This window comes from Castor canadensis, chromosome X, assembly GCF_047511655.1.
Source record: "Castor canadensis chromosome X, mCasCan1.hap1v2, whole genome shotgun sequence".
Taxonomy (NCBI): domain Eukaryota; kingdom Metazoa; phylum Chordata; class Mammalia; order Rodentia; family Castoridae; genus Castor; species Castor canadensis.
Window position 1 is genome coordinate 92,679,761 of NC_133405.1, and position 25,403 is coordinate 92,705,163.

General features: G+C 38.9%; 1 protein-coding gene across 4 annotated transcripts in view; it reads right to left on the reverse strand.

Annotated features, from left to right (window-relative positions):
- Window positions 1-25,403, reverse strand: part of Phf8 (PHD finger protein 8) — an 84,775-nt gene that overhangs the window by 51,502 nt on the left and 7,870 nt on the right. For all 4 annotated transcript variants that reach the window (XM_020154041.2, XM_074064117.1, XM_020154053.2 and 1 more), the window contains exons 3-10: window positions 15,779-15,864; window positions 15,299-15,407; window positions 12,088-12,248; window positions 11,146-11,287; window positions 8,765-8,951; window positions 6,472-6,634; window positions 1,511-1,598; window positions 1,076-1,182 (exon numbers count right to left, since the gene is read on the reverse strand). In XM_020154041.2, coding sequence (XP_020009630.1) covers window positions 1,076-1,182; window positions 1,511-1,598; window positions 6,472-6,634; window positions 8,765-8,951; window positions 11,146-11,287; window positions 12,088-12,248; window positions 15,299-15,407; window positions 15,779-15,864 — 1,043 coding nt within the window. The remainder of the gene's footprint in view (window positions 1-1,075; window positions 1,183-1,510; window positions 1,599-6,471; window positions 6,635-8,764; window positions 8,952-11,145; window positions 11,288-12,087; window positions 12,249-15,298; window positions 15,408-15,778; window positions 15,865-25,403) is intronic.

The window sequence follows — 25,403 nt, forward strand, 5'->3', positions numbered from 1 at the left end:
AAGTCACCTTGAAGAATCAATCACAGGCCCAAGCAAGGGATCAACTTATTTGAGAGCAGACCAATAAAGAGGAAACCCAGCAAGTTTGACTTCCATCTGGGCTAATACCCACGAATCCACACAATGATGCCAGGATGGTCAACACTGGGCCTCATTCCCTTGGCAGGCACATTCAGCAAACTTATAACTAATTTAGATTGAGCTTCTTTTTTAAAAAATTTCCTTTATTCATATGTTCATACAATGATTGGGTCATTACTCCCCTTTTCCCCCTAGACTGAGTTTCTTAACAGGCAGGAAATAGGGATAATTTTATTGTGATCCAATTTTACTGGCCACCCTTGCTAAACAAAAAAGGTTTAAATCCACATCCTGCTGAATAAAAAGCAAATCCTAAACAATTATATGCTACATGATTCCATTTATATAATATTCTTAAAATGACAAAATTATAGGGATAGAAACATAGATAAGTGGCTTGCAGAAGTTATGAATGGTTCAGAGGAAGAAAGTTTGTGAAAGTATAATGGGGTAGCACTGGAGAGATTTTTTTAGTAAGAAAAAAGTATCACTTTTTTCTTATTTTGTGATTTTTTTTGCAGTACTCAGAACTGAGCTCAAGTCTTTGTACAAGCCAGGCAAGTGCTCTACTACTTTTGCTAAACCCCTGGACCTTATTTTTTATGCACCACCATACCTAGCTTAATTTTAGTTCTCACACTTAGTTCTTTCATCCATTTTGAGTTAGTTTTTTCTGTATGGTGTGAGGTAAGGGTACAATTTTATTCTTCTTTTATTTATAATTTAATTTTTTGTCGGTACTGGTTTTGCATTCAGGGCCTCATGTGTGCTGGGCAGGTGCTCTACCACTTCAGTCACTCAGAATTGAGCCCAAGTCTTTGTACAAGCCAGGAAAGTGCTCTACCACTTTCGCTAAACCCCTAGACCATATTTTTTACTGTATGTATTTAAGGTATACAATATAATATTTTGATATACACAAGAAGGTTCATGCACACTCTTTCCCTCTCCTTTCCCTCTTGACAAATGGGATAGCTGGTAAAGGGCTCCATACCTCGAAAAATGTCCAGAATATGCTTTCCCACATACCAACAGATGGTCTCAAAGTTGGGGAACTTAAAGAGGTCTGCTGTGCTCAACCGTTTCTCAATTTCATAGGCTCTGGAAGGAAACAACAGCAAGAAGAAACCATTTACGATTTGTATCATGTATTATTCTGGATGCTATATATCTACCATCTATGATCCTCACAATGACCTTGTAAGATTCTACTCTATGCATTAGGAAATTTTGGGCTTAAAGGTTATATGACTTGCTCAAAGTTACAACTAACAAAGTGAGGAAAAGGTGTTAATCTTCAAACTGAACATCATTAGGAACCAGGATTCATTCCTTTCTGATTGTTTTGTTTCCTACTATGCTGTACTTCTCACTCTAGGGGAGAGCCCAAGGACTCTAGCAGACAGGAATGGCCAACTTCAGGACTCACTTGAGCTGCATTTCGATGTTGAGACTGTGTAAGAAGTTCCCTCCAAAGGCTAGGCAGTCCACAGGGGTCAGCACAGCATGGATCCATCCTGCAGCATAACAAGGTAAAATCATCGCTGGCAGAGGGCCTCTCTTCCTCTGGGTATCCTCACTGCTGGCTGAGCTCAATCTCAACTCCTTAGGAATAGTTAGCTTACCACTGACTCAAAACATTCTTAGTTATTTCGCTACCCCAACACCCAATGTGACCTAGCCTACCATCATTATAACCCTGAACAGAATCAAGCTATTGAGTTAAATACATTTCTACTTCCTTCTTCTCCATTTCAAAAATCTTTTTGTTGCCTTTCTCATCCCATTTTGTCTCTAAGGACATCACCATCTTGCCATAACTATTCCTTCTAACTCTACCTGGGCAAAACAAAAAGAGATTTTGTGCTGGACAGACCTGAGCTCAAATTCTGCCATTCCTGGTTAAATACTTCACAGTTGGTTGTGAGGCATACATCCAACTGGAACACAATTATTTTCCTTGCTCTTTACCTCCTTTTGCAAACATCATTTTTTTCTTATGTCTCTCCCATAATCATCTCCAGCAGGCCAGCCAGTCAGCCATTCATCCCATTAATGCCTTGGTTCAGATCCTCATCGTCTCTCATCTTGGCTACTGCAACAGCCTCTAAACTGGTTTCTTTACCCAGCTGTTCTCCAGGTGTGGTCCAGGAAACCATGGGCTCCCTAAGACTTTTTCAGAAAATATGAGGCCAAAACCCTTGCCTCAAACTGGTATATCAATACGTATGTGTAATGTATAATGTGACTATAGAAACCACTAAAAAATAACCACAGCAAAGCTAGGTATGGTGACACATGCCTGTAATTCCAGTTAATCAGGAGCCAGGAGGATCACGAGTTTGAGGCTATCCTAGGCTAAGTTAGTGAGAAATTAGCAAGACCCCATCATGAAAACAAAACAATAACGAAAGGGCTGGGGGTGTAACTCAAGTGGTAGAATTCTTGCCTAGCAAGCATGAGACCATGGACCCAATCCTCAGAACTTCAGGGAAAAAAATAACTACAACACTAAAAAAACCTATACACAACCTGTATCTAAAAATTCATATGAAAATTCAAGGGTTCGGACTAGACAAAGTTAAAGGAGTGACAATTCCCAATTTCAAAACTTACTAGAAATGCACAGTAATTGAGACGTTGTGACATTATTATTAGGACATAGAGATCAGTGGAATAGAATTTAGGATCATAACACTATGGTCAATTAATTCTTGACAGAGGAGTCAAAACAATGGGCAGAAGACTAGTCTTTTCAAATGGTCTGGAGAAACTAGGTATTATATGCACACAAAAGAAGGGGTGGTGAAGTGGTTGAAGTGGTAGAGCACCTGCCCAGCAAGCATGAGGCACTGAGTTCAAACACCAGTACCGACAAAAAAAAATTATATATAAAAGAAGAATGAAATTACACCCTTACCTCACACCATACAAAAAAACTAACTCAAAATGGATGAAAGAACTTAAGTGTGAGAACTAAAAGTAAGCTGGGTATGGTGGTGCTGAAGCAGGTAGTTTGTGAGTTTGAGGTCAGCCTGGGCTACAAAGTAAGACTGTCTCAAAACAAAATGAAAAAGAAACTGAACTATAAAGCATTTTGAAGAAAACATAGGTATAAATCTTCATGATCTTGAACTAAGTAACAGTTCCTTAGACAGAGAGCAATATCATAAGAAAAAGAAAACAGATAAATCCGACATCAAAATTCGTAACTTTTGTGCTTCGTAAGACCCTACACCAAGGATGTGAAAAGACTATCCCAAAAATGTAAGAAAGTATTTTCAAATCATACATTAGGTAAAGATCCAGTATCCAAAATGTTTAAAGAATTCTTACAACTCAACAGTAAAACAACTTAATCAAAGGATCATCAAAGAATGTAAACAGACATTTCAACAAAAAAAAAAAAAAGAAGAAATACAAATGTCCAACAAGTACATGGAAAGACATTCAACATCAATAGTCACTGGGAAAAACACCAATCAGTAGGATACTACTTGAAACTCACAGGATGGCAATAATCATAAAAACAGGTAACAAGTGTTAGGGAATATGTGAAGAAACTGGAACCCTTATACACTGCTGTCAGGAATACAAAATAATGCACACAGCTATTTTGGAAACAGTTTGGCAGTTCCTCAAAAAGGTAAACTGCATACTCAGGAGAAGTGAAAATACAGGTTAAGTATTCCTTATCTAAAATGCTTGGGACCAGAAATAGTTCAGATTTTTTTAGACTTTGAAATATTTGCATGTACACAATGAGGGTCCTCATTTTTTTTCTTTTGGCAGCACTGGGCTTTGTAAGGCAGGTGCTCTACCACTTGAGCCACTCCACCAGCCCCACAATGAGGTATCTTAAGGATGGAACCCAAGTCTAAACATGAAATTAATTTATATTCATGTACACTTCATACATGTAGTCTGGGGAAATTTTACACATTTTAGTGCACCTTTTTTGGGGTAGTTGGACAGAGACTTGTGCTTGCTAGGCAAGTGCTTTACCACTTGAGCCATGCCTCTAGCCCTTTTTGCTTTAATTGTTTTTCAGATAGGGTTCACGCTTTTTGCCCAGGCTGGCCTCAGACTGATACATTGCTACTTATGCCTCACGCAGACATGTTCCACCACACCTGGCTTGCTTCTTGAGATAGGGGCTCCCTAACTTTTTTCCCCAGTCTGGCCTAGAATCTCAATCTTCCCATCTCTGCCTCCCAAGAAGCAGGGATTTCAGAGTGAGTGACCATACCCAGCTTGCACATATGTTTTAATTGTGAACCATCATATCAGGTCACATGTGACATTCTCCACTTGTGGCATCACTTTGGTGCTCAATAAGTTTCAGATTTTAGATAATTTCAGATTCTTGGATTAGGGATGCTCAATCTGTTGACACAATAACTCTACATGACTGTTCATAGCAACACTATTCATAATAGCCAAAAATAGAAACAACTCAAGTATCTATCAGCTGATGAATGGATAAACAAAATGTGGTATGTCCACACTATGGAATATTCTTTGGCTATTAAAAAGAATGAAGCACTGATAAAGGCTACATAACATGGATGAATTTTGAAAATATGCTGAGTGAAAAAAATGTTAAGAAGCCAGAAACAAAAGACAACGTATTGCATGAATCCATTTGTATAAAATATTCAAAAGAAGTAAATCTACATAAAAAGGAAGTACAAAAGTAGTCACCAGGGACTGGGAGGAGAGAGGAGTAACTGATAATGGGGACAGGGTTTCTTTTTGAGGTAATGAGCATTTTCTGGTAGAAGACAGAGTAATGGTTGCATGACCTTGTAAATATACTAAAAACAAACCTTTAAAGTGGTAAATTTTATGGTATGTGAACTATATCTCATTTTTTCAAAAGCACATTTAACCAAATGAAAATGAAATATAACAAATCAAAATTTGTGACAGCTAAATCGGCACTGAGAAGGAAATTTATAGCACTAAATGCTCACATTAGAAGGGTAGTCTGAAATCAATAGTCTAAGCTCCCATCAAGACTAGAAAAAAAGAATGCAAAATAAACTCAAAGCAAGCAGAAGGAAAAAAATTAAAAGCAGAAATGAATAAAATTAGAAAGAGAAAGATGACAAGAGAAAAATCAATGAAACAAAGAGTGGTTCTTAAATTAGTAAGGGTTGGGGGTGAGGCTCAAATGGTATAGCATTTATAGGAATAAAACAAAAGATGTCACTAGCAACCTAGAAGATATTAAAACAATAACAAGGAAGATATTAAAACAACAAGAAGGAAATATTATGAACAACTCTATACACACAAAATTTAAGGAAAAAAATTTTTGAAATGGGGTCCCACAATTTTACTCAGGCTGGTCTCCAGCTCATGAGCTCAATGGATTTTCCCACCTTAGTCTCATGAGTAACTGGCACACCAGACATGTGTTACTGTACCCAGCTTACATACATAAATTTGACATTTTGGATAAAATAGGGCTGGGGGGTAGAGCAATCCCGAGTGCCGCAAAATAAAATAGACCAATAAAATAGATATAACAGACCAATTCCTAAAACAGCACAGACTACCACAGCTCAATCAATATGAAATAATGTGAATAACCTTATAAAGATTAAGTAAATAGAATGTTAAATTAAAACTTCCCAAAAAAGAAATCTTTCATGTGATTTTAATAAAGAATTATTTCTTTTTTGAGATAGTGGTTTCACTATGCTGCTCAGGCTGGCCTCAAACTTGCAATCCTCCTGCCTCGACTTCCCAAACAGCAGTTGTATGCCATTGTGCCCATCTTCACTAGACAATTCTACTAAACATTTCAAGAAATTTTAACATTAATTCCGATTAAATAAATCAAAGAACATCTATAATAAATAGGGAGATATATTGTGTTATGAAAGAAGCAAGCAAAATTAGGACTCTGTCCTAATTGATACAACTGGGGAGCTTCTTCAAAATACATATACACTCAGACCACTCACCAGACCTATGAATTCTAGGAGTTAAGTTCAGGCATGTATTATTTAGGAAAAAACACCCTATCCTCACCCGAGGATATTCTAATTTATAGGCTAGAATGTTAGAATGTCAGCCTCCAGTCAGTATCCCTAGTCATGGGGCTAAAAGTCATGTTCTTTATCTGTACATGCAGTTGACATCAACCCAGCGCAAAGGAGTCCATCAGCCTCTTCCTGCTCCCTCATTCTGCAGCCTCTTTAAGCAACCACGCTGCCCGCTAGCCATCATATGAATTTTCTTGAGGTCTTGTTTTGAGCCTTCAGCTGATATGACATTATCCCACATTATCAGAATAAATTATAGGAAGGGATTGTCTATAGTGCCACAGGCTTTTTTTCTACCCTCCCTGGCCTTCCCCAACAGAGGAACCCAGAAGACCTGTAGGAATGAAAAGTGTCTGTCCTTGCTTCACACAACACTTGTAGCACTTGTCCACCTGGTCCCCAAAGAACATCTCATTCTGATTAGAGGAGCTGCTCCAGCACTCGAACAGAGTCAAATTAGCATTTGTTGGGCGGATTAGGTAGAAGATCTTCTCACCCTGAAAGAAAAAGAGGTTGAAGTGCCAAAAATACCAAGGGATTCAAATAAATTCCTTTAGGGGGTGCTCAAAGGGCTAATTCTCTTCCCCTATACTCCACAGCCACGCCAAAATGACAGAGTTCTTTCCTAAATCCTTCAAGAATCATTTTTAGCTGGGCTACAAGTCTGCAATCCTAGCTACTCAGGAGGCAGAGATCTGGAGAATCATGGTTCAAAGCCAGCCCGGGCAAATAGTTTGTAAGACACTATCTTGAAAATACCCATCACAAAAAAAGGGCTGGTGGAGTGGCTCAAGGTGTAGGCCCTGAGTTCAAGCCCCAGTACCAGAAAAAAAAAATCATTTTTAGGGTTGGGGGCATGGCTCAATTGGTAGAGCACCTACCTAGCAAGTGTGAGGCTCTGAGTTAAAAAACCCAGTACCACCCAAAACTAATAATTTTTATGTGGATTTAGAAAGGATCATTTTTCACTTTGCGTTTTTATGTTTATATAAATTTGACAAAAAACAATTTGGAAGGGGCATTTCAAAGATGTTCAAAGTTAGTACAAATGTACACTAAGTACTCCTTTAAATGCAATGTCAAATGAAAAATGGCCTCTATAAATGAGTGGATCAATACTACTAGCCCTGGGAGAATTTAAGGCCACATTACTGATTAGAAGAAAATTGAATTTGCCTTTAAATGCCATTTACAGAGTGTTCTTTTTCACACCTGCAATCAAAGTTAATATAAAGTTTAAAAGTTCAGTAATCGCCTAAGGACTTCTGGATGATTATATGTTAGGTGATTATCTGCTGGAAGAACATGTTATTTCCTAATTGTGTTTTGCCTAAATAATCATCAGATAGATAATTTGGCAAAAATAAAACAAAAACCCACTAGCACAAAGATATTGCCATAGCTTGATAAGTTAACCAGTATTTCACAATAATAAATTCCAATATAGAAAAGTAACACCAGAAATTGGACAGCTCTGTAGATTAGTTAATACATCGATGTTAACTTTCTGATTTTGGTAACTATATTGTGATTATATAAGAGAGTATTTTTGTTTTTAAAAACTACATAATGGATTATTATGAAAAAAGGGACACTATATCTGCAACTAGTCTCAAATATCTCCCAAAAAAATTTATAACCATTTTATTCTGTTTGCTTTAGAGAAACAGAAAATGTAATAAAAGGGAAATGTGTGGAATTTGGGTGAAGGACATACAGGAGATCATCCCATTGTTTTCCTAACTCTTATATGAAAATAAAATTATTCAAAAATAAAAACATTAATTCTAATATTTGCATAAGAGCACTTTCATTTACATGCTCTAACTTCTTTAAGATAAAGCAATGGAAACAATTAGATGAAGATGTGTGGTCATTTCAACAACAGCCATAATCCAAAATTTCTGTTCTTTCCTTAGCATTTCTGATGAGAAAACTAAATGGTATAAACAAGGTTATTTAAATTGTTTTTCAGACCACAAAAACCCTTTATAGTCTTTAATAACATGCTAATTAAAAATTGTTAATAACCACTAAAAAGAAAACTACATGACTTGTGCCTTTAAAAAAAGACTTCTCATATATGTTCTATTTTATTTATGGTTGCAGTTAAATGACCCTATATAATTGTCAAAACTTGTCAAATTATAAACTTAATTCTATGTTATGTAAATTATACCTCAATAAAGTTGGGGGAAGTGAAAAATTTCTAAAATAAATACAGACATTTCTATACATGTTAGTAGGAGCAGAAAGTGGTTCATTTAAGGAGGTAACAGGAAAATCTTCAGGCATTTGCTGTTCATTCAAAAAACTTTTTTTGGCAGTACTAGGGTTTGAATTCAGGGCCTTGCGCCTGGTAGACGGGTGCTCTACCACTTGAGTCATACCCCCAGCCCATCAAATTTTTTTTTGATTAAGCACCAAAATTATAGAGACAGGCTATAATCAGGGTATAGGGCACATCCACCAAGTAAGATAACCCTGATAAAATTAATTATATGGAAATGTCACCCAAATAGAATCTGGGAGTCAGGTGGACTTGAGCAGCCTGTTTTGTGCTATAACCTGACAGAAGCAGGGAAGCCCAAGGCCTGGCTTCCTCCACAAGTCATATCCATTCCTACCTTGAGCACATGGTACCAGACTGAAGTGCCACCAAAGTCAATGTGAAAGTCTGTATAGCTATCCCGCACACTCATGAGGCAGTACTTCTGCACATTGGGTCTCTCAAAGACACATTCTTCTGGCCATAGGTTCTCAACCCATGACAGCTTGCGAACAATCCTGGGTGTCTCCACAAGATTAGAAAGCCTAGCAAGGAAGGAGTAGAGAGAAAACATCAGCTGACTAGGAATTGAAGATTGGAGCCTGAATAAAAATACAATAGTGAGGGTCAGATAAGACAGAAAAAGGTCTCTCCAAAGAATCCCCAAAGGCACACAAGACACTTATTTCCATAAGTCTTGTCAGCATCCTCATTGCACTCAGTTCTCAGTCACAACTTCCAGCTTCATAGCCTTCCCCAGTGGAAGCCAATCATTTCCTCCAACACTCAAATTCCCCCTATACCTGCCCCAGTCTACTCACATGACAATTAGCATTTAACAGTTATTGTATCATCTCCATCTCATAATATCTTCTTTATGAGGGACCATTAGGGAAAGTGCTCAGGCCTCAGTTCCAGGTACAGAAGTGTTTCTCTGAAACATCTGGTTGTTTTTACTCTATTTAAAACCACAAATTCTGTAACACTGCAGTCTACTTGTTCCAATCTTCAGGAAATTCAATGAAAACGCTCCACCAACTATCTAGACATTCATACATGCATTTCATGCGCAGAGTACCTATGAGATGCATACTATTATCCCATCTTTATTTTCCTTTTGTTCCAATTTTGTCTTTTTCTCCCCTTTCTGCATCTCTGTAAGCTACCTCAGATAGTCTTTCAGGATGAAGTGAGATATACATAAACTACAGTTGTTTTTTTCCAACCACCTTTAGGTTGTTTAATCTTGCATATTTAAAAACAACTGCAAGAGGCTGGTGGCATGGCTCAAGTGGTAGAGCATCTGCCTAGTAAACGTAAAGCCCTGAGTTCAAGCCCCAGTACTGCCAAAAAAAAATCTGCAAGGGTTTTAGTATTGTTATAATTAGGTAAGATAATACCATTGTGAGAAACTATCTGAACCTTCCTGACTACTTTTCAAAGTTAAAAGTTAAAAATGTAAATAATCAAGCTTTTAAGAGCAAAAAAAATATGATTTCTTTTTTTTTTTTTGGCAGCGATGGGGTTTGAATTCAGGGTCTACACCTTGAGCCACTCTACCAGCCCTTTTTTATGATGAGTTTTTTCGAGATAGGGTCTCATGAACTATTTGCCCAGGCTGGCTTCAAACTGTGATCCTCCTGATCTCTGCCTCCTGAGTAATGAGGATTACAGGCATGAGCCACTGGCGCCCAGCTAAAAACAAAATATGATTTCTTAGTATTTCCCACAGTTTGGAGCACAGTGGGAATGACAGACAAATAGACATCTATAGAGTACATGAATCCAGATAAAATCATTTAAAGATTATAATATAGCTGGGTGTCAGTAGCTTACACTTGTAATCCTAGCTACTCAGGAGGCAGAGATCAGGAGGATAATGGTTTGAAGTCAGTCCTGGCAAATTTGTGAGACCCTGTCTTGAAAAAACCCACCAAAAAAGGGCTGGTGAAGTGGCTCAAGGTGCAGGTTCTGAGTTCAAGCCTCAGTACCACAAAAAGAAGAAAGAAAGGATTATAATATAGTTTCTTTTTCTTTTTAAATCTAAGAAACTTTATCCTCAGAGAACCTACTTAGGGTTAATTTTAGTGAATGTATTTCCAGTGACAGAAGAGTTATCCTGGCAGTTTGACAGTGATCATGCGATAATCCAAATACCAGAAAAAAGGTCAAAGAAAATTGTCCTAGGTCTTGGAGGAGACTAAAATTAACTAAAATACTGTGTAATCTAAATAATATTAGATATTAGGGAGGAGAAATATGTCTCAGTTGTTATGTTAGTAGCTACTGTAGAAAGTATAAGACAGCTCCCCATCCCAAAGGAAGAAATCACCAGGAAGAAGGAAAGACCTACAATCCCAGCTACTAAATGGTAAGATTGGAAGGATTGCGGTTGGAGGCAACCCAGGCAAAAAATTAGCAAGAAGACATCTAAATCTATAAATTAGGTGTGGTGGTACATGCCTCTGATCCCAGCTACACAGGAGGCAAATGTAGGAGGATCACAGTCTGAGGCTGGCCCTAGGTTAAAACACCAGACCCTATCAGAAAAATAACTTAAGCAAACAAAGAGTAAGGGTGTGACTCAAGTGGTAGAGTACCTGCCTAACAAACATGAAGGCTTGAATTCAAAGCCCAGTACTGCCCTCCCACCGAAAAAAGAATATACACTCAGCATACCACATGTCCAAGACATATTGTCAATATTGTCAGGCTTTTTTGCTACCCTTGCCCTCCTACCTGGTATCAGAGAATTCCAAGCTAATGACATTGAGGACTTTCTCCCTCTTGCCACTGTAGTAGTATTTCACAAAATCACCAAGCTTCATCTTGCAGTCAGCCTGACGGGTCACATCAATTACATCAATCTCTTTGTCAGAACCTAAAGTAAAGAGATGAATTCTGTAGCAAGTAGTCTCAGGAACACAGGAAGACGCTTGCCATCCTCATTACCTTAGTCTCTTAGAGTGGCTTTATACTCAGACACTATATTTGGGGAGGCAGGGTAAGGAATCCATCACACTCTGCCTAGACCTATGTGATGGGTTCAAACCAGCTAAGGCTGTGGAACCACCTGACACAGAGACTCACACATAGTACAGTCTACCTGCCTGGGCCTTCCTTTCTCATTTCTTCTCTTCCTCTCTCCCCAGAAGTTGCCCAGAAAACTAGCACGTGTGAAAAAGAGTCAAAGATTTTCTTGTCTCAATAGAGGACAGACAGACCATGATCCCTAAAATTCCCTAGGCAAAAAAATGGGGCTCAGCTGGGTGCTGGTGGCTCATGTCTGTAATACTAGCTACTCAGGAGGCAGACAACAGAAGGATCACAGTTCAAAGTCAGTCCAGTCAGATAGCTCATGAGATCTTTTTTCAATAAAATATCCAACACCAAAAGGCTGGCCAATACAGCACATCCCCAGCAAGCATGAGGCCCTCAGTTCAAACCCCAGTACTTCCAAAAAATGGGACTCAACCTAATTTTATGTGGTCTATGAAGAGGAGAAGAATGAAGAAACTAGAATTTTGCCTCTAGCTTTGCCAAGGAACTACTCTGAGCAAGGCATTTCACCTCAGATTTCCAAGATAGCTAGAAAGCAAATGTAAAAGGTGGATTGGAGGGGAAGGAACAAATCGTGACAGGAGTGGATAATGTCAGTTAACAGGGTCTGTAGTGTCTTACCAACATAGTGTTCCACATCCCTCACAGTGAATGATGGTGAAGGCAGTGTCATGCCCAATCCCTCCTTCTTCAAGACCAGGATAGGGACACTGAAGCTATTCTCCTCCAGGAATTCCACAGTCAGCTGAGTCCCAGTGGGCTTCAGAATTACTTCATCTGAGCTGTGTGGGTTGCAGGAAAGAAATCCTGAGTCCAAAGCTCTGCTCATTAAGGACTTACTGATGCTGTCACTCACTCAAGGGGTAGGGTCTTCCTGAGGAGGCAGAATATGAGCTGACAACTAATGGCATAAACCTCATGTGCTGGGCTGGCAGAGCCAGCAGGTAGAGCACCTGCCTAGCAAGCGTGAGGCTGAGTTGAAACACCAGTACCACAAAAAAGTAAATTAATTAATTAAAAAATAAAATTCTTCTGCAAGGAAAGCTGTAATAATAAATCAGTAAGATCATCAATAACACAAACAACAACAAAGGCTGGTGAGGATGTAGGGGGAAAGGAACACTTTTACACTGCTTGTGTGACTATAAATATAATAAGTACAACTGCTATGGAAAGCTACACACACACACACACACACACACACACACACACACACAGTGGAGTTTTACTTCGTCTCCAAGAAGAATGAAATTGTTGTTGTTTGCAGGTAAATGGATGGAACTGGAGAACATCATGTTAAGCAAAGTAAGCCAGGCTAAAAGAGTCCAAGGTTGCCTATTTTCCCTCACTTGTGGAAGCAAAACCTGTTAACTTAAATGTACACAGAAATACATATATGATCATGTGTATGTATATATACATACAGAGAGAACAAGATTGAATTAATGGGTCTGTCTGAGGGGACTGACTATGGGAGGCAGGAGAGGGAAAGAAAATGTTAGAGAATGAAAAATACTGAAACATCCCATCTATATATGAACAGAATATAATGTAATGCACTGTAAGCTGTTGAATAACAGGGGAGCATGGTGATAGAGTAAGGTAAGTAATGCAGGAGGGTTAATCTGATTAAAGTACAATATATACATGTCTGAAATGCCAAGGCGAAGCCCCTGTGGACTATTAATATATACTTAAAAAAAATAAAAGGCAGGGGGGTAAAATAGGTATTTTCCGGGGGTAGGTACTAGTGCGGGGGAGGCAGAAGGAAAGGGTGAGAAGATGAGGGTGAATATGGTGGATGTATTTTGCATTCATCCATGGAAACAAAGGAATGAAACTTGTTGAAATTGTCCTAAGAAGGGGGGAGAATGATGGAGAGGGTAAATCTAACAAAGCTATATTGTAAGCACATATGTAAATATCACAATGTATTCCCCTGTACAGCTATTATATACTAATAAAAAATAAATCCTCAACACAAGCAGATAGTTAACTAAGAGTTATAAATGTATAAAAATCTATCTCCTTCATAATTAAAATAATGCAAGTAGAAACAATAAGATTGTTTTTTATCTTATCAGAAAGGCAAAAAATTTAATAATAAGTAATGTTGGCTGGGATATAGGAAAATTTAGATCTTTACAAATTGTGCAAGTGTGAAATGGTACATCGCTATAGAAACAATTGGCAATACTTACAAATATTTAAAAAGCACATCCTCTTAGACCAAACAATTTCACTTTTAGATAGTCAATCTACACATGTACTTGTCACACATGCAAAAATTTAAATACAAAGATACTCACTGCAGTATTTTCCTTAATTTCAAACATGGTTAAGTAAATTAAATATTCATACAAGGTAATACTAAATAGCCATAAATGGAATGAAGAACACTTGTAAGAGCTACTAATATCTAAGATATATAATTTAGGTTTAAAAACAAAAGATGCAGAATATAGTGTTCTCATTTGTATCAAGAAATGAAAAAAGGATATACAAACATGTTTGTATATGCAAAAACTATTTTTGAAAGAATGCACAAGAAATTGGTAGACTTAGGAGAAGGGACCTGAGGGGTCTGGGGTAGAGAGGAGACTTACAGCCTTTCAAGAAACAAAAACAAGACAGGTACCAGTAGCTCACACCTATAATCCTAGCTACTCAAGAGGCAGCGATCAGGAGGATCATGGTTTGAAGCCAGCCTGGGCAAATAAACCATGAGACACTATCTCGAAAATACCCAACACAAAGAAAGGCTGGTGGAGTGGCTTGAGCTCAAACCCCAGTAACACAAAACAAATTACACTGAAGAAATACTTAATCCAAGTAACAAAACAGTTACAGGATACCTAAAAATGGTCCAATGAATTAAAACTAAGCAGAAGAGTGTTCTTTATCTATTATTTTTTGTTTTTTTCTTTTTTGTTTCATGTCCATTAATTTATTAGCTCATTATTTTTGCTCAATTCCTGAATTACTTAGTTTTTAATAAGGTCACCTTAATAATCCTTTTTGACTGAAAAAATATTTAATGGCTCAATTTTTAATTTTTTTTCCTTTTTTTTTTTTTTTGGTGGTACTAGGGTTTGACCTCAGAACTTCACACTTGCCAGGCAGGCACTCTACAGCTTGAGACACTCTGACAGCCCTTTTTTGTGTTTAGTATTTTCGAGATAGGGTCTGGAGAACTATTTGCCTGGGCTGGCATCTAACTGTGATCCTGCTGTTTCCTGAGTAGTTAGGATTACAGGTGTGAGCCACCAGCCCTCAGCTCAATTTTTTAATTTTTAAAAATATTTTCCTCTTCTCTACAATGAGACAAATGTGCTGATCTTTAAGAATCTTTCCAGACATGAACAAAATGGAAACTATTAAGGATGTGGAAGGGGAAAAGGGGGAGGTGGGAGGGGGGGATAAGGGTAACAGAAGGGATAAATATAATGAAAGTATATTATATGCATGCATACAAATGCTATAATGAAACCCATTACTGTATATAACCCATTACTTTGATAACATATGCTAACAAAAAAGGCAAAAAAAAGTCCTTCTAGTTCTAGCATTCGTTGGGTATATGTAAATATCTCCTCACTAAGACGAATACTGCCTCCCAGATACGTCAGGTTTGTTTAAGTGGACTCTAGGGACTGTTTCTCAGAACCTAACCAAAACAAAATATTTCACCCCAGAGGAAACTTGCAGAGCCCAGATGTCCACAAATGGTAGAAACTCCTAATGGCACAGCCAGTAGGAAAGCTGAGAAGAGATGGGTTCCAGTGTCCCAGACCCCTACCATTCATCATCTCTTTCAGACAGGGGTTCTTACCTGTCAAAAGTCCTGCTCCGGAGCTCTCTAATGAACATAGGGCTTCCAGTTTTCACTGGCTTCCCCTTATGTGTATCATGCCCCTTTGAAGATCCACGGCGTTTTTTCACTGTCAGAAAAAACATGAAGTCAAGAGTCAGAATGGCCATGAACTGTGATTCTAAGAACAAAGGCCACACAGTAGATTCTTCCTCTCTTCTAATCTAACAATCCTGGGAACATCTGGAATCAATGAGGCCCTCAGAGACTTAACAAAGTTCCTGGTAGAGAGGGGTGCTTCTTCTAGACAATCCCTGGGAAGGGAAGGGAAGTAAAGCTATGCACTTCCACCCTCTCAGCAGGGTAGCTGTTGGCTTGTAGGGCTGCTATTTCCTAAGGAAGAGGAATCTGAAGCACTCAGGCAAAGGTAATGGTGGCCCATACAAGATTTCTTTGCTTTGTCTCTCATTGGGCCAACTTCTGACCCTTAGATCTACTTACTAATGGAGGGCCCATGTAAGACCTCACAGTTGGGGCAGTGGTAGAGGTCAATGTCAGCAGCCTTCTCTTCTTCAACACCAACACAACTGGAAAAGAGAAAAACAGCCAGGATTTATAAAAATATAATTTTTTACCAGGTGCCAATGGCTCACACCTGTAATCCTAGCTATTCATAAGGCAGAGTTCTGGAGGATTGTGATTCGAAGCCAGCTTGGGCAAATAGTTCTACAAAACCCTATCTCAAAAAAACCGTTCAGAGAAAATGGATGGTGGAGTGGCTCAAGGTATAGGTCCTGAGTTCAAATCCCAGTTCTGCAAAAAAAATTAAATTTTTATAAAGTCTAGAACAGTGTTGTCCACTACAGTAGTTATTAATACATATGGCTATTTACATTTAAATTAATTAAAATTAAGCAAATTTTAAAATACAGTTCTTCTATCACACTAGTTATATTTCAAATCTTCAGTAGCCATGTGTGATTACTGGGTCTGTACTGGGCAGATTACCAAACATTTTCATTAGTGCAAAAATTCTAATGGTCTAAAACAATTATGACAGAGTTTCATTAAAGCTTAAGACTCAAAATGGGGGCTTATTAGGTGTGGCTCAAGTGGTAGATCATGAGGCCCTAAGTTCAAACACCAGTAATGAAAAATTTTAAAAAAGCTAGAAGAGACTATACACCAGCACTATCCAAAAGAAATATAATTGGAACCATAAAGGTAATTTAAAATGTTCTAAATACCCACATTAAAAAGGTAAACAGAAATAGGTGAAATAAAATTTAATAACCATAACCCAACATATTCAACATTCTATTTTAACATATAACCCAAATTTTAAACTTTACTGACATAGTTTATTAAATGAAAAACATTAAAAATTATTATTTTTTTTATTATTCATATGTGCATACAATGCTTGGGTACTTTCTCCCCCCTGCCTCCACGCCCTCTGCCCCCTCCCTCTCCCCCCGACCCTCCCTCGATTTTAGAGTCAACAGTTGTGAGTGAAATAATCACTTCTTGCTTCCTTATCTATTTCTTTTCCTTATGTATTTTCTAAGTCTCTATAATGAACATGTTAATTTATATTTTATTTAATTTTGAAAAATTGAGTTTGCATGCATGTGAGGTGGTAATCTCACAAAATTAAATAAATCCTTCCCTCATCAAGGAAGGTGGCAGTAGCCCTTCAAATAACTTCTGGCTAGGGTTAAAATCCTAAGATCTTTGGTCAGCCACACACAGCAGGGAGCATAAAAGTATGGCAGAGTGCAAACTATCAGCCAAGACCATACTCATAAATTTCCTAGGATCTAGTCCCCTCCCTTCTCCATCTTCCCAAACAATAATCTTAAGCTTGTAAAACTAACATATCAAGAAATTGGGGCTATCCCTACCAACTTTGTAGGGTTTTTCTTGAAGGATTTAATCAGATAATGTATACAATCACTTTTTTGGGCAGTACTGGAGTTTGAACTCAGGGCTTTGGGCTTGCTAGGCAGATGCTCTATAGCTTGCCCCAGATAAGATATATAAAGTGCATAGCACATTGAGTACAGATCTGTTACAGAATAAATAATAAGTGATAGCTAATATTATTTCTTCACCCAGTCCAGACCTCACCCCTCACCTGCCTAAACCTTCGATGTTTGTTTTTTGAGACAGCATCTCATTGTGTGGTCAGGGATGGCATGGAAATCCTAATCCTCCTACCTCAGTCTACTGAGTGCTATTATTATAGGTATGTGCTACCATGCCCAGCCTAATCCTTGACACATACATTCCCCAGACCTTGTGGCATTAACTCACTTCTTTGGAATACATGATTTATGTCTCAAACCCCTGCTATCCTTGGACTCGACTCAAAAAGGAAGATCCTCTAGTCATCACTCCTGAACTTTCATCCCTTATAACTAGCTATGTGTTTTCTCTACTCCAAATACCCACTGCTTATCTCTGCTCCCAATTTTTCTGTCATACTCTCAGCTTTCCCATCCCCTGGTAAGCTGCTCTAGTTTCTCCTTCAACAAATCCTCCTTCATCTTCTTGGCTTAACTGAATGTGGTTTCGTCTACAAGAAAACTATTTTCTCTATACCAGTGCCACTCAAAGTGTGGTCCACAGACTAATGCTGGTCTGTGAACTATTTACTACCTGTCTGTGTTAAGTATAGAAAATGGGACCAAGCATTACTTTACAGCAGTTTAGAAGAATAATTTTCTATTGACTGAATCTAATAGTAAAAATCCAGGGCTTGTATTTTGCATGGCTTTTTCTTCATACTGTTTTTCTAGTAATTCATTATTTGTTTTAAAAAAGGATCAGTCCAGTATAGTCTGGAAATAAAGAAAAAAATACCCTGATCCTTCATCCACAGTCTAAGAAGCACTGTGCTAGAGACCCATCAGGTAGAAGCTGTACATTCTCTCACATATTCACTACTCAAGTCTGGGCTGAGTACACACTCCCCTCACCCTCCAATGAGACTTTGAGATCATCTCTCTACCTTTGTGTAAGATCTCCCACTTCTCTGAGTTTCATACCAGCAGCCATACCATTTTCGACTTCTCTTTATCATTGCCAACTACCCATCTACCCAACATACTCACTGAAGAACCTACTCACAGATGCTTCTTCACCCCAAGTCTTGTCAATATCCTACATGATATCACTATCAATGCGGGGGCCGAATATCCCAGGCTTTTCTCATCTTCAGACAGTTACCAACTACCAACTCTAACAGCTCTCCCCCAGACCTTGTTGATACCAGCATTGCATCACTTCTGAATATGAAATGTATACATCATTCTCTCTGAGCACAAGTATATTTATTCAGCTCTCATTCACTATACCTTTGTCCTCAAAATCCCTTAATCCTCCCATTTATTCTTGACTTCATCCTACCTCCCTATCTAGTTTATTATTTTTGGGGGGACAGTACTGGGGTTTGAACTCTAGGCGTTATGTTTGCTAGGCAAGCACTCTTATCACTTGAGCCACTCCGCCAGCCCTATTTTATATTAGGTATTTTTAAGATAGGATATCTCCAACTATTTTGCCTAGACTGGCTTCTAGCTGTTCCTTTTAATCTCTGCCTCCTAAATAGCTAGGATTACAGGTGCGAGACACCAGTGTCCAGCCCTCTCTAGTTTAGATTCCAGCATCAGCCATTCTCTTTCAGATATTCTTATTTGCCCCACTATCTTTCACCCCACATTCAAACCCCAACCCTAGCTCATCAGTTCAACCTCATAACACTGGACCCCTAGACATAATTAAAGAAAAAAAATCACTCATGGACTGGTAACACAACAAGTTCACTGTCCAAAATATCTGCATCGTAGTACCTGATAAACCCAGCTCTTTTTCCCAGGATCCACAATGGATTTCAAATATCTGACACCACTACCTCACTTCTCTCCTTCTTTCTGCGCAAATGATCTTTGCTTCCTACTACTTATAGAAAATGAAGTAATCAGATGGGAACTACCTTGACTTTCCATCACCAAATCTACATCCTTCTACATCCATCCCTCCCTCCTGTAACAATGAAAGTGCTAACTTTCCTTTGTTCTTCTAAAGCCAGTGTTTGTACCCACTCACATCTTTTCTTACCTTCTCAATCATCCCTTCTTTCTATAGTGTATTCAACCTCGTCCTCTCTACCTTCTCCTTCATAATAGCATTTAAACAAGCTCACAGATCTTAAACAACAAAAAGACCCATCCACCCACTTTCCCTCCCTCCCTGCCCTTCTACCCCTTCACAGCCACACATTTCTGTTTAAACCTATGCAGCTTCATCTGACCTTTTTTTTTGGAATAGGTAACAGTTTGAACATGGTACAAAACTCAAAAGGTACATAAGTATATGCAATGGAAAGTCTCCCTCCCATACATAGCTGTTTAGTAATATCCAGAGGTGTTCTATCAGAGTCAAACTGGTAGCAGGATTTTTTTAGGGTTGCTATACCCTAAAAATTTCTTGTCCTCTGCTGTAGTCTGATTTTAGTGCCCACCTTGTTTAAAACAGATCTCACCAATGTCCTTCTGACTTCCTTGTTGATATATCCAATAAGTACTTCTCTCCTTTACCTTACTTTACCTCTTATCAGCATTTCCACACCTCCAGTCCTAAACTCTCTCCATAGACAAGCTCTCCATTTTTAACATCCATAATACCCCATCTGCCTGATACCTATTCCTTCAGCTAACATTTAATGAGCATCTTACAGGTCCCAAAGTGTTTCAGATTTCAGAGGTTTTCAAATTTTGAAATATTTGCATACTTTACTGGTTGAGCATCTCTAATACAAAAATCTGAAGTTCGGAACATTGCACATTAGAAATGTTCAACCTCTCTATTATACACATATATAATGGTCACAAAGAATGGTATTGGTGGCAGAATATTAGGTAGGGACGTCAGGGAGGGACTGACAAAATGACTTTTGAATAAATATATGAAGGTAGTAAAGGAGCAAGTCATATGGTTTTATAATACTCCAGTCAAAGAGAACAGCAAGTACAAAAGCCCCATGGCATGAAAATGTCTAAAATATTCAAGCAACACAAAGGAGTAGCACATGGGGGAGGGTGGCAGGGGGGAGAAATGACCCAAACAATGTATGCACATGTGAATAAATTAATAATAATAATAATAATAATAATAATAAAGGAGCAGCATGATTTGGAATGGAGAGTGGGAGGACAGTAATGGGTCAGGAAAGTAATGAGTTCATGTAGTAGGGGCTTATAGGCCATTATAAGGACTTTGGCTTTTCCTGAGTTAAAAAACTGGGGAGCCACAGAACTGTGGCTGTTCCTTTTGTTTCCCAATGAACTCTTTTTCTCCTGCTCAGTCCTTAAATATTACCTGAGCATTACTACCTTGCACTTCTTCACTGATCTCACTCCCAGGACACTATATCCCCTGTATATATACATGCATTTATAACTTCAAGACAGAGCTCACCACTGAATTTCAGACCTTTTCTCCAAATTTCTCCTGGTGCAAACTCAATTTCTTCCCTTGCTGAATTGCTATACCTGCTCCCTCTGTTAGGTTCCCTACTTCAGCAAAAGGCATCATAACTTTGCCAGGTATTAAGGTCAGAAACCTGGCAGCCATCATTAACTCATTTCTCATCTTCTCCCTTTGCTATATTGTGAAATAGGTATTCTAGCATTAAGTTAAGAACTTGGGATGGAATGGGGGGGAGAGGACACGACACCGTGTAACAGGCAGCTGGACATGGCTGTCAAAACCGGATCCTTGTTGGGGCCCTTCGGTAGGTCGGCGGCACTGTTGGGGGTCAGGTGGCTGCAGCCCGGACTCTGGCTGGGGCTTCCGGACGCCTGCGGCCTCAACGCCCCGCAGCAGGCCCGCGGCAAGGCTCGCGGGAACGAGTACCGGCCGAGCAACGTGAAGCACAAGCGCAAGCACAAGCACGGTTGGGTCCGGCGCTGCACGCTTAAGAGCCGCAAGTCCCTGACCCACTGACCCGCGACCGTCGCCCGGCTAGTCATGCTGGTGCGGGGAGCTGGGGAGCACCCCGAAGTGTGCAGAAGTTCGGGGGGACCGCGTGAGGGGCAGCACCGCCTGTTAGGCTGTGGACACACGCAGTGGTCCTCGGAATAGCACAGCGACCCCCCTGATCCCCGCACGTGCTGAATGCCCGCCACCCCCAATGTCCTGACCTCCTCCCAGGCTATTTTCAAGCAAAACTCCGGCATCACGTTATTTCTTCTGTGAATGTTTGAAAATGCATCGCTCCAAGATAAGGGCTCTTTAAAACATAGTCACAAGACATCATCCTCCAACAGGAATAATTTCCAAGTAACAGTAAGTGTCTAATAAATGTTCAAATGTCAAAAAAAAAAAGGCCATCTAAGTTTAAATCCTAGCTATGCAACTTATCAGCTTTGGCATCTTGGGCAAGTTACTTAACTCCTTTGTGTCTCAGTTTTCTTATCTGTAAGATGGGGATAAAAACTGTAACTACTTCATAAAGCTGTTATCAAAAGTAAATAAGTTAATTTATACAGTGCCTGACACATAATAAATGCTCCATGTGTTTGCTATTATAACATCGTAACAGTTGTCATCATGTCCTATCAACTCTATCTCCTAATTAACTATCATATGACCTTATATCATCCTTACTACCCCTTCCCTAATACAGGCCACCATTATCTCTAATTGAGATTACTGTCCTGCTTTCCTAACTGGACTCCAGGCATCTACCCTGTCCCCACCCAGTGGTCCTCCATGCTATAACCAAAGTGATCATTTAAAAATACAGCTGGGCACTGGTGGCCCATGCCTTTAATCCTTATGACTTGGGAAGCTAAATTTAGATCACAGTTTGAGGCCAGCCTGGGTAAAAGGTTTGTGAGACCCTCATTTCAACTCAAAAGCTGGGTTGTGGTGGTATGCACCTGTCATCCAAACTATGGTAGGAAGCCTAAAATAGGAGGATCATGGTCCTGGGCAAAAGTGAGGCCCTGTCTCCAAAATAACTAGAGGAAAAAGGGCTGGAGGCAAGACTCAAGTGGTAAAGAACCTACCTAGCAAGTGTGAAGCTGTCAGTTCAAACCCTAGAACTACCAAAAAATACAAAAGTGATGCCATTGATGCATCATCAAAACTTACACAGCACAGACTTCTTATTTTTTCTTGAAGTATAAATTTGCCACACTCCTTAAAAAAGGCCTTGTTGCTCTGGCCTCACCTTTTACCCCTCAAACACAGCATCAACTACATAATTTGTGAAGACTAATGCAAACAGAAAGTGGGAGCCCTTTGTTCAGATATGGGAAAAAAAGCATCTTCCTTTCTTCCATGGTCTCTCACTTTACCTGGTTTTTTTTTTTTTTGCTATTTATTGTCACATCACTTAAACATGTAGATACTCATGGGGTGAATTTAGGTTCTCACAGGCACCATGGGGCCCTGTCCTCAGTACACAAGGTGCATGCACTGGACCCCAAATCTCTCCAAACAACCTTCTAGATCAAGTGCCCCAGGCACCCAGCCAGGAACCTGTTCAGAGAGGCAAGAAGTCAGTGATAAATAAGATGAAGGCTCTATTTCCCTAGTATACACTCCATTGTCTCATCACAAATTCAACAGGTAAAATTATTAAAGACTTTCAGCACAACAGCAGGGAAGTATTAAACATCAAGTGTGGGGCCCCATGTGACTACAGTGGTCACATGTCTATAATCTAAAAAGGGCTGGAGGTGTGGCTCATAGGAGTGTGAAGCCCCGAGTTAAATCCCCAGAACTACAAAAAAAAAGAGAAAAAATATAAATTTAAAAATAAAATTTTAAAAATCCAGCTGGACTTTAATGCCATGTTCTTTCTAGCCTCTAAGCTTTATCACACATGGCTTCCTCTGCCACTCTTTCTCTTTACGATGTACCCCCTCCACATGCAGTCTCTGTCTCATCTCTCCCTATGGCCTGCAACTGTTCCCTTCTTGCTGTCTACCCCTACTACATTTGGCAGACAGTTTATTCTGCTCACCAAAAGTCCTCTCCTCCTCCATTTCCTAGTCTTGCTTTATCTACTATTCAACCCAATTCAATAAATATTCATTTGGCTAGATAACGCCTTAAATCAGAGAGGCAGATAAGATGAAATAAAGATTATCTGTGTTTTGAAGCAGAGAAAATGGGCCGGGCACCAGTGGATCATGCCTGTAATCCTAGCTACTCAGGAGGCAGAGATCAGGAGGATCACAGTTCAAAGCCAGCCCAGGCAAATAATTTGCGAGACCCTATCTTAAAAACATCCAACACAAAAAAGGGCTGTGGAGTGGCTCAAATGTAGAGCACCTAGCTAGCAAGCGTGAGGCCCTGAGTTCAAACCCTAATACCGCCAAATAGATAATAAATAAGCAAAGCTGAGAAAATAGAAGCCTGGCATGGTGGCACATGTCTGTAATACCAACACTCAGGAGGCTGAAGAAGGATTACAAGTTCCAGGCCAGCAGCCTCAACTAAATACCAAGACCCTGCCTCAAGAAAATAAAAACAATAGGAATCCAGTCTCACCAAAAAAGAAAGAAAAAGAAAGAAAGAAAGAAAGAAACGTGATAAACAAGTAGAAAATGCCAGTAAAAAGAAACTGGGTATGGTAGTATACACCTATAATCCCAGCTACTTGGGGAGCTGAGACAGGACTGTGAGTTCAAAAGCCAGCCTGGGCAAAACAGTGAGATCCTATCTCAAAAAAAGAAAGTACCAGTAAAAACAGAAAGTCTCTGCCAAGAAATAGAAGATATTTTTTTAAAAAGTCAAATGGAACTCTTTTAGATCTGAAAAATACAGTGAAAGAAAACTCAGACCAGGTGTGGTGGTGGTGTACATGTATAATCTCAGAACTTGGAAGGCTGAGGCAGGAAGATAATGAGGTCAAGGCCAGTCTGGGCTACAAACTTACTGGATAAGCTCAACAGCAGGAAGGAAACAATGGAGGAAAGCATCAGCAAACTTGAAGATAAAACAATAGAAATAACCCAATCTGAACAGAAAGAAAATATATTGAAAAATGCAGAGAGCTGGGGCATAAAGTAGAGTGCTTGTCTAGCATGCTTGAGGCCCTGAGTTCTATTCCTAGCACCAGAAAAAAATGCACAAAGACTCAGTTAGACATAGGACTTTAACAAAAGACAAACTTAAAGAAATTCACAGTGAGACATGGTTTAACAAACTCCTAGAATAAAAAAAATTAAAGAAAAAGTCTTGAAAGCAATGAGAAATGACATACTACCTAAAGGAGAACACCAATTTGAATGTCAGAGGATCTCTCATCAGAAACTATGAAGGCCAAAAGGAAGTAGAACAAGTTTTCTAGTGCTGAAAGAAAAGAACTGTAAATCCAGAATTTGATATTAAGTGAAAAGGTCCTTCAGGAATTCCAGGGAAATCAAGATACCTTCAAATGAAGAAAACCCAAAATTTTTTGCTAACAGACCTATCCTAAACAGAAAGGAAATGATAACAGAAGGAATCTTGGAACATTAGGAAGTAAAAGAAAACAAGTGAAAGAGGGAAAAAAATGGGTAAATACAATATACTTTCATTCTCCTGTTTTTAAAATCATATCTAATAGTTGAAGCAAAAATATAGCACTATGTAATGCAATTCTTACTGTACACAGGATATTTAAGATCAATTATGCTATAAACAGTAAAACATAAAAAAATTTAAAGAGAAGTTTCTACTTTTCACTCAAACTGGGAAAATGTAAATACCAGCTGATTGTAGTAAGTTACATATATAATGTGAGCAAGTACTAAAAAACCTATGAGACATTCAAAAACAATATAGATGGCCTAGAGGCATGGCTCAAGCAGTAGAATGCCTGCTTTGCAAAATCAAAGCCCTGAGTTCAAACCCAAGTCCCACCAAATAAAAAAAAGGATCACTGTGAAAAACAAGAATTACAAAACAAGGTGTAAATAACCCACAGGAAGGTGAAATTAAGAAAAATGAGGCACAAAGAACAGAGGGAAGAAATGGAAGTTTTAAAAATGATAGCTTAACACATCAATAATTGCATTAAGTATAAACTGTCTAAATATAGCAATTTAAAGGGATCAGCAGAGTG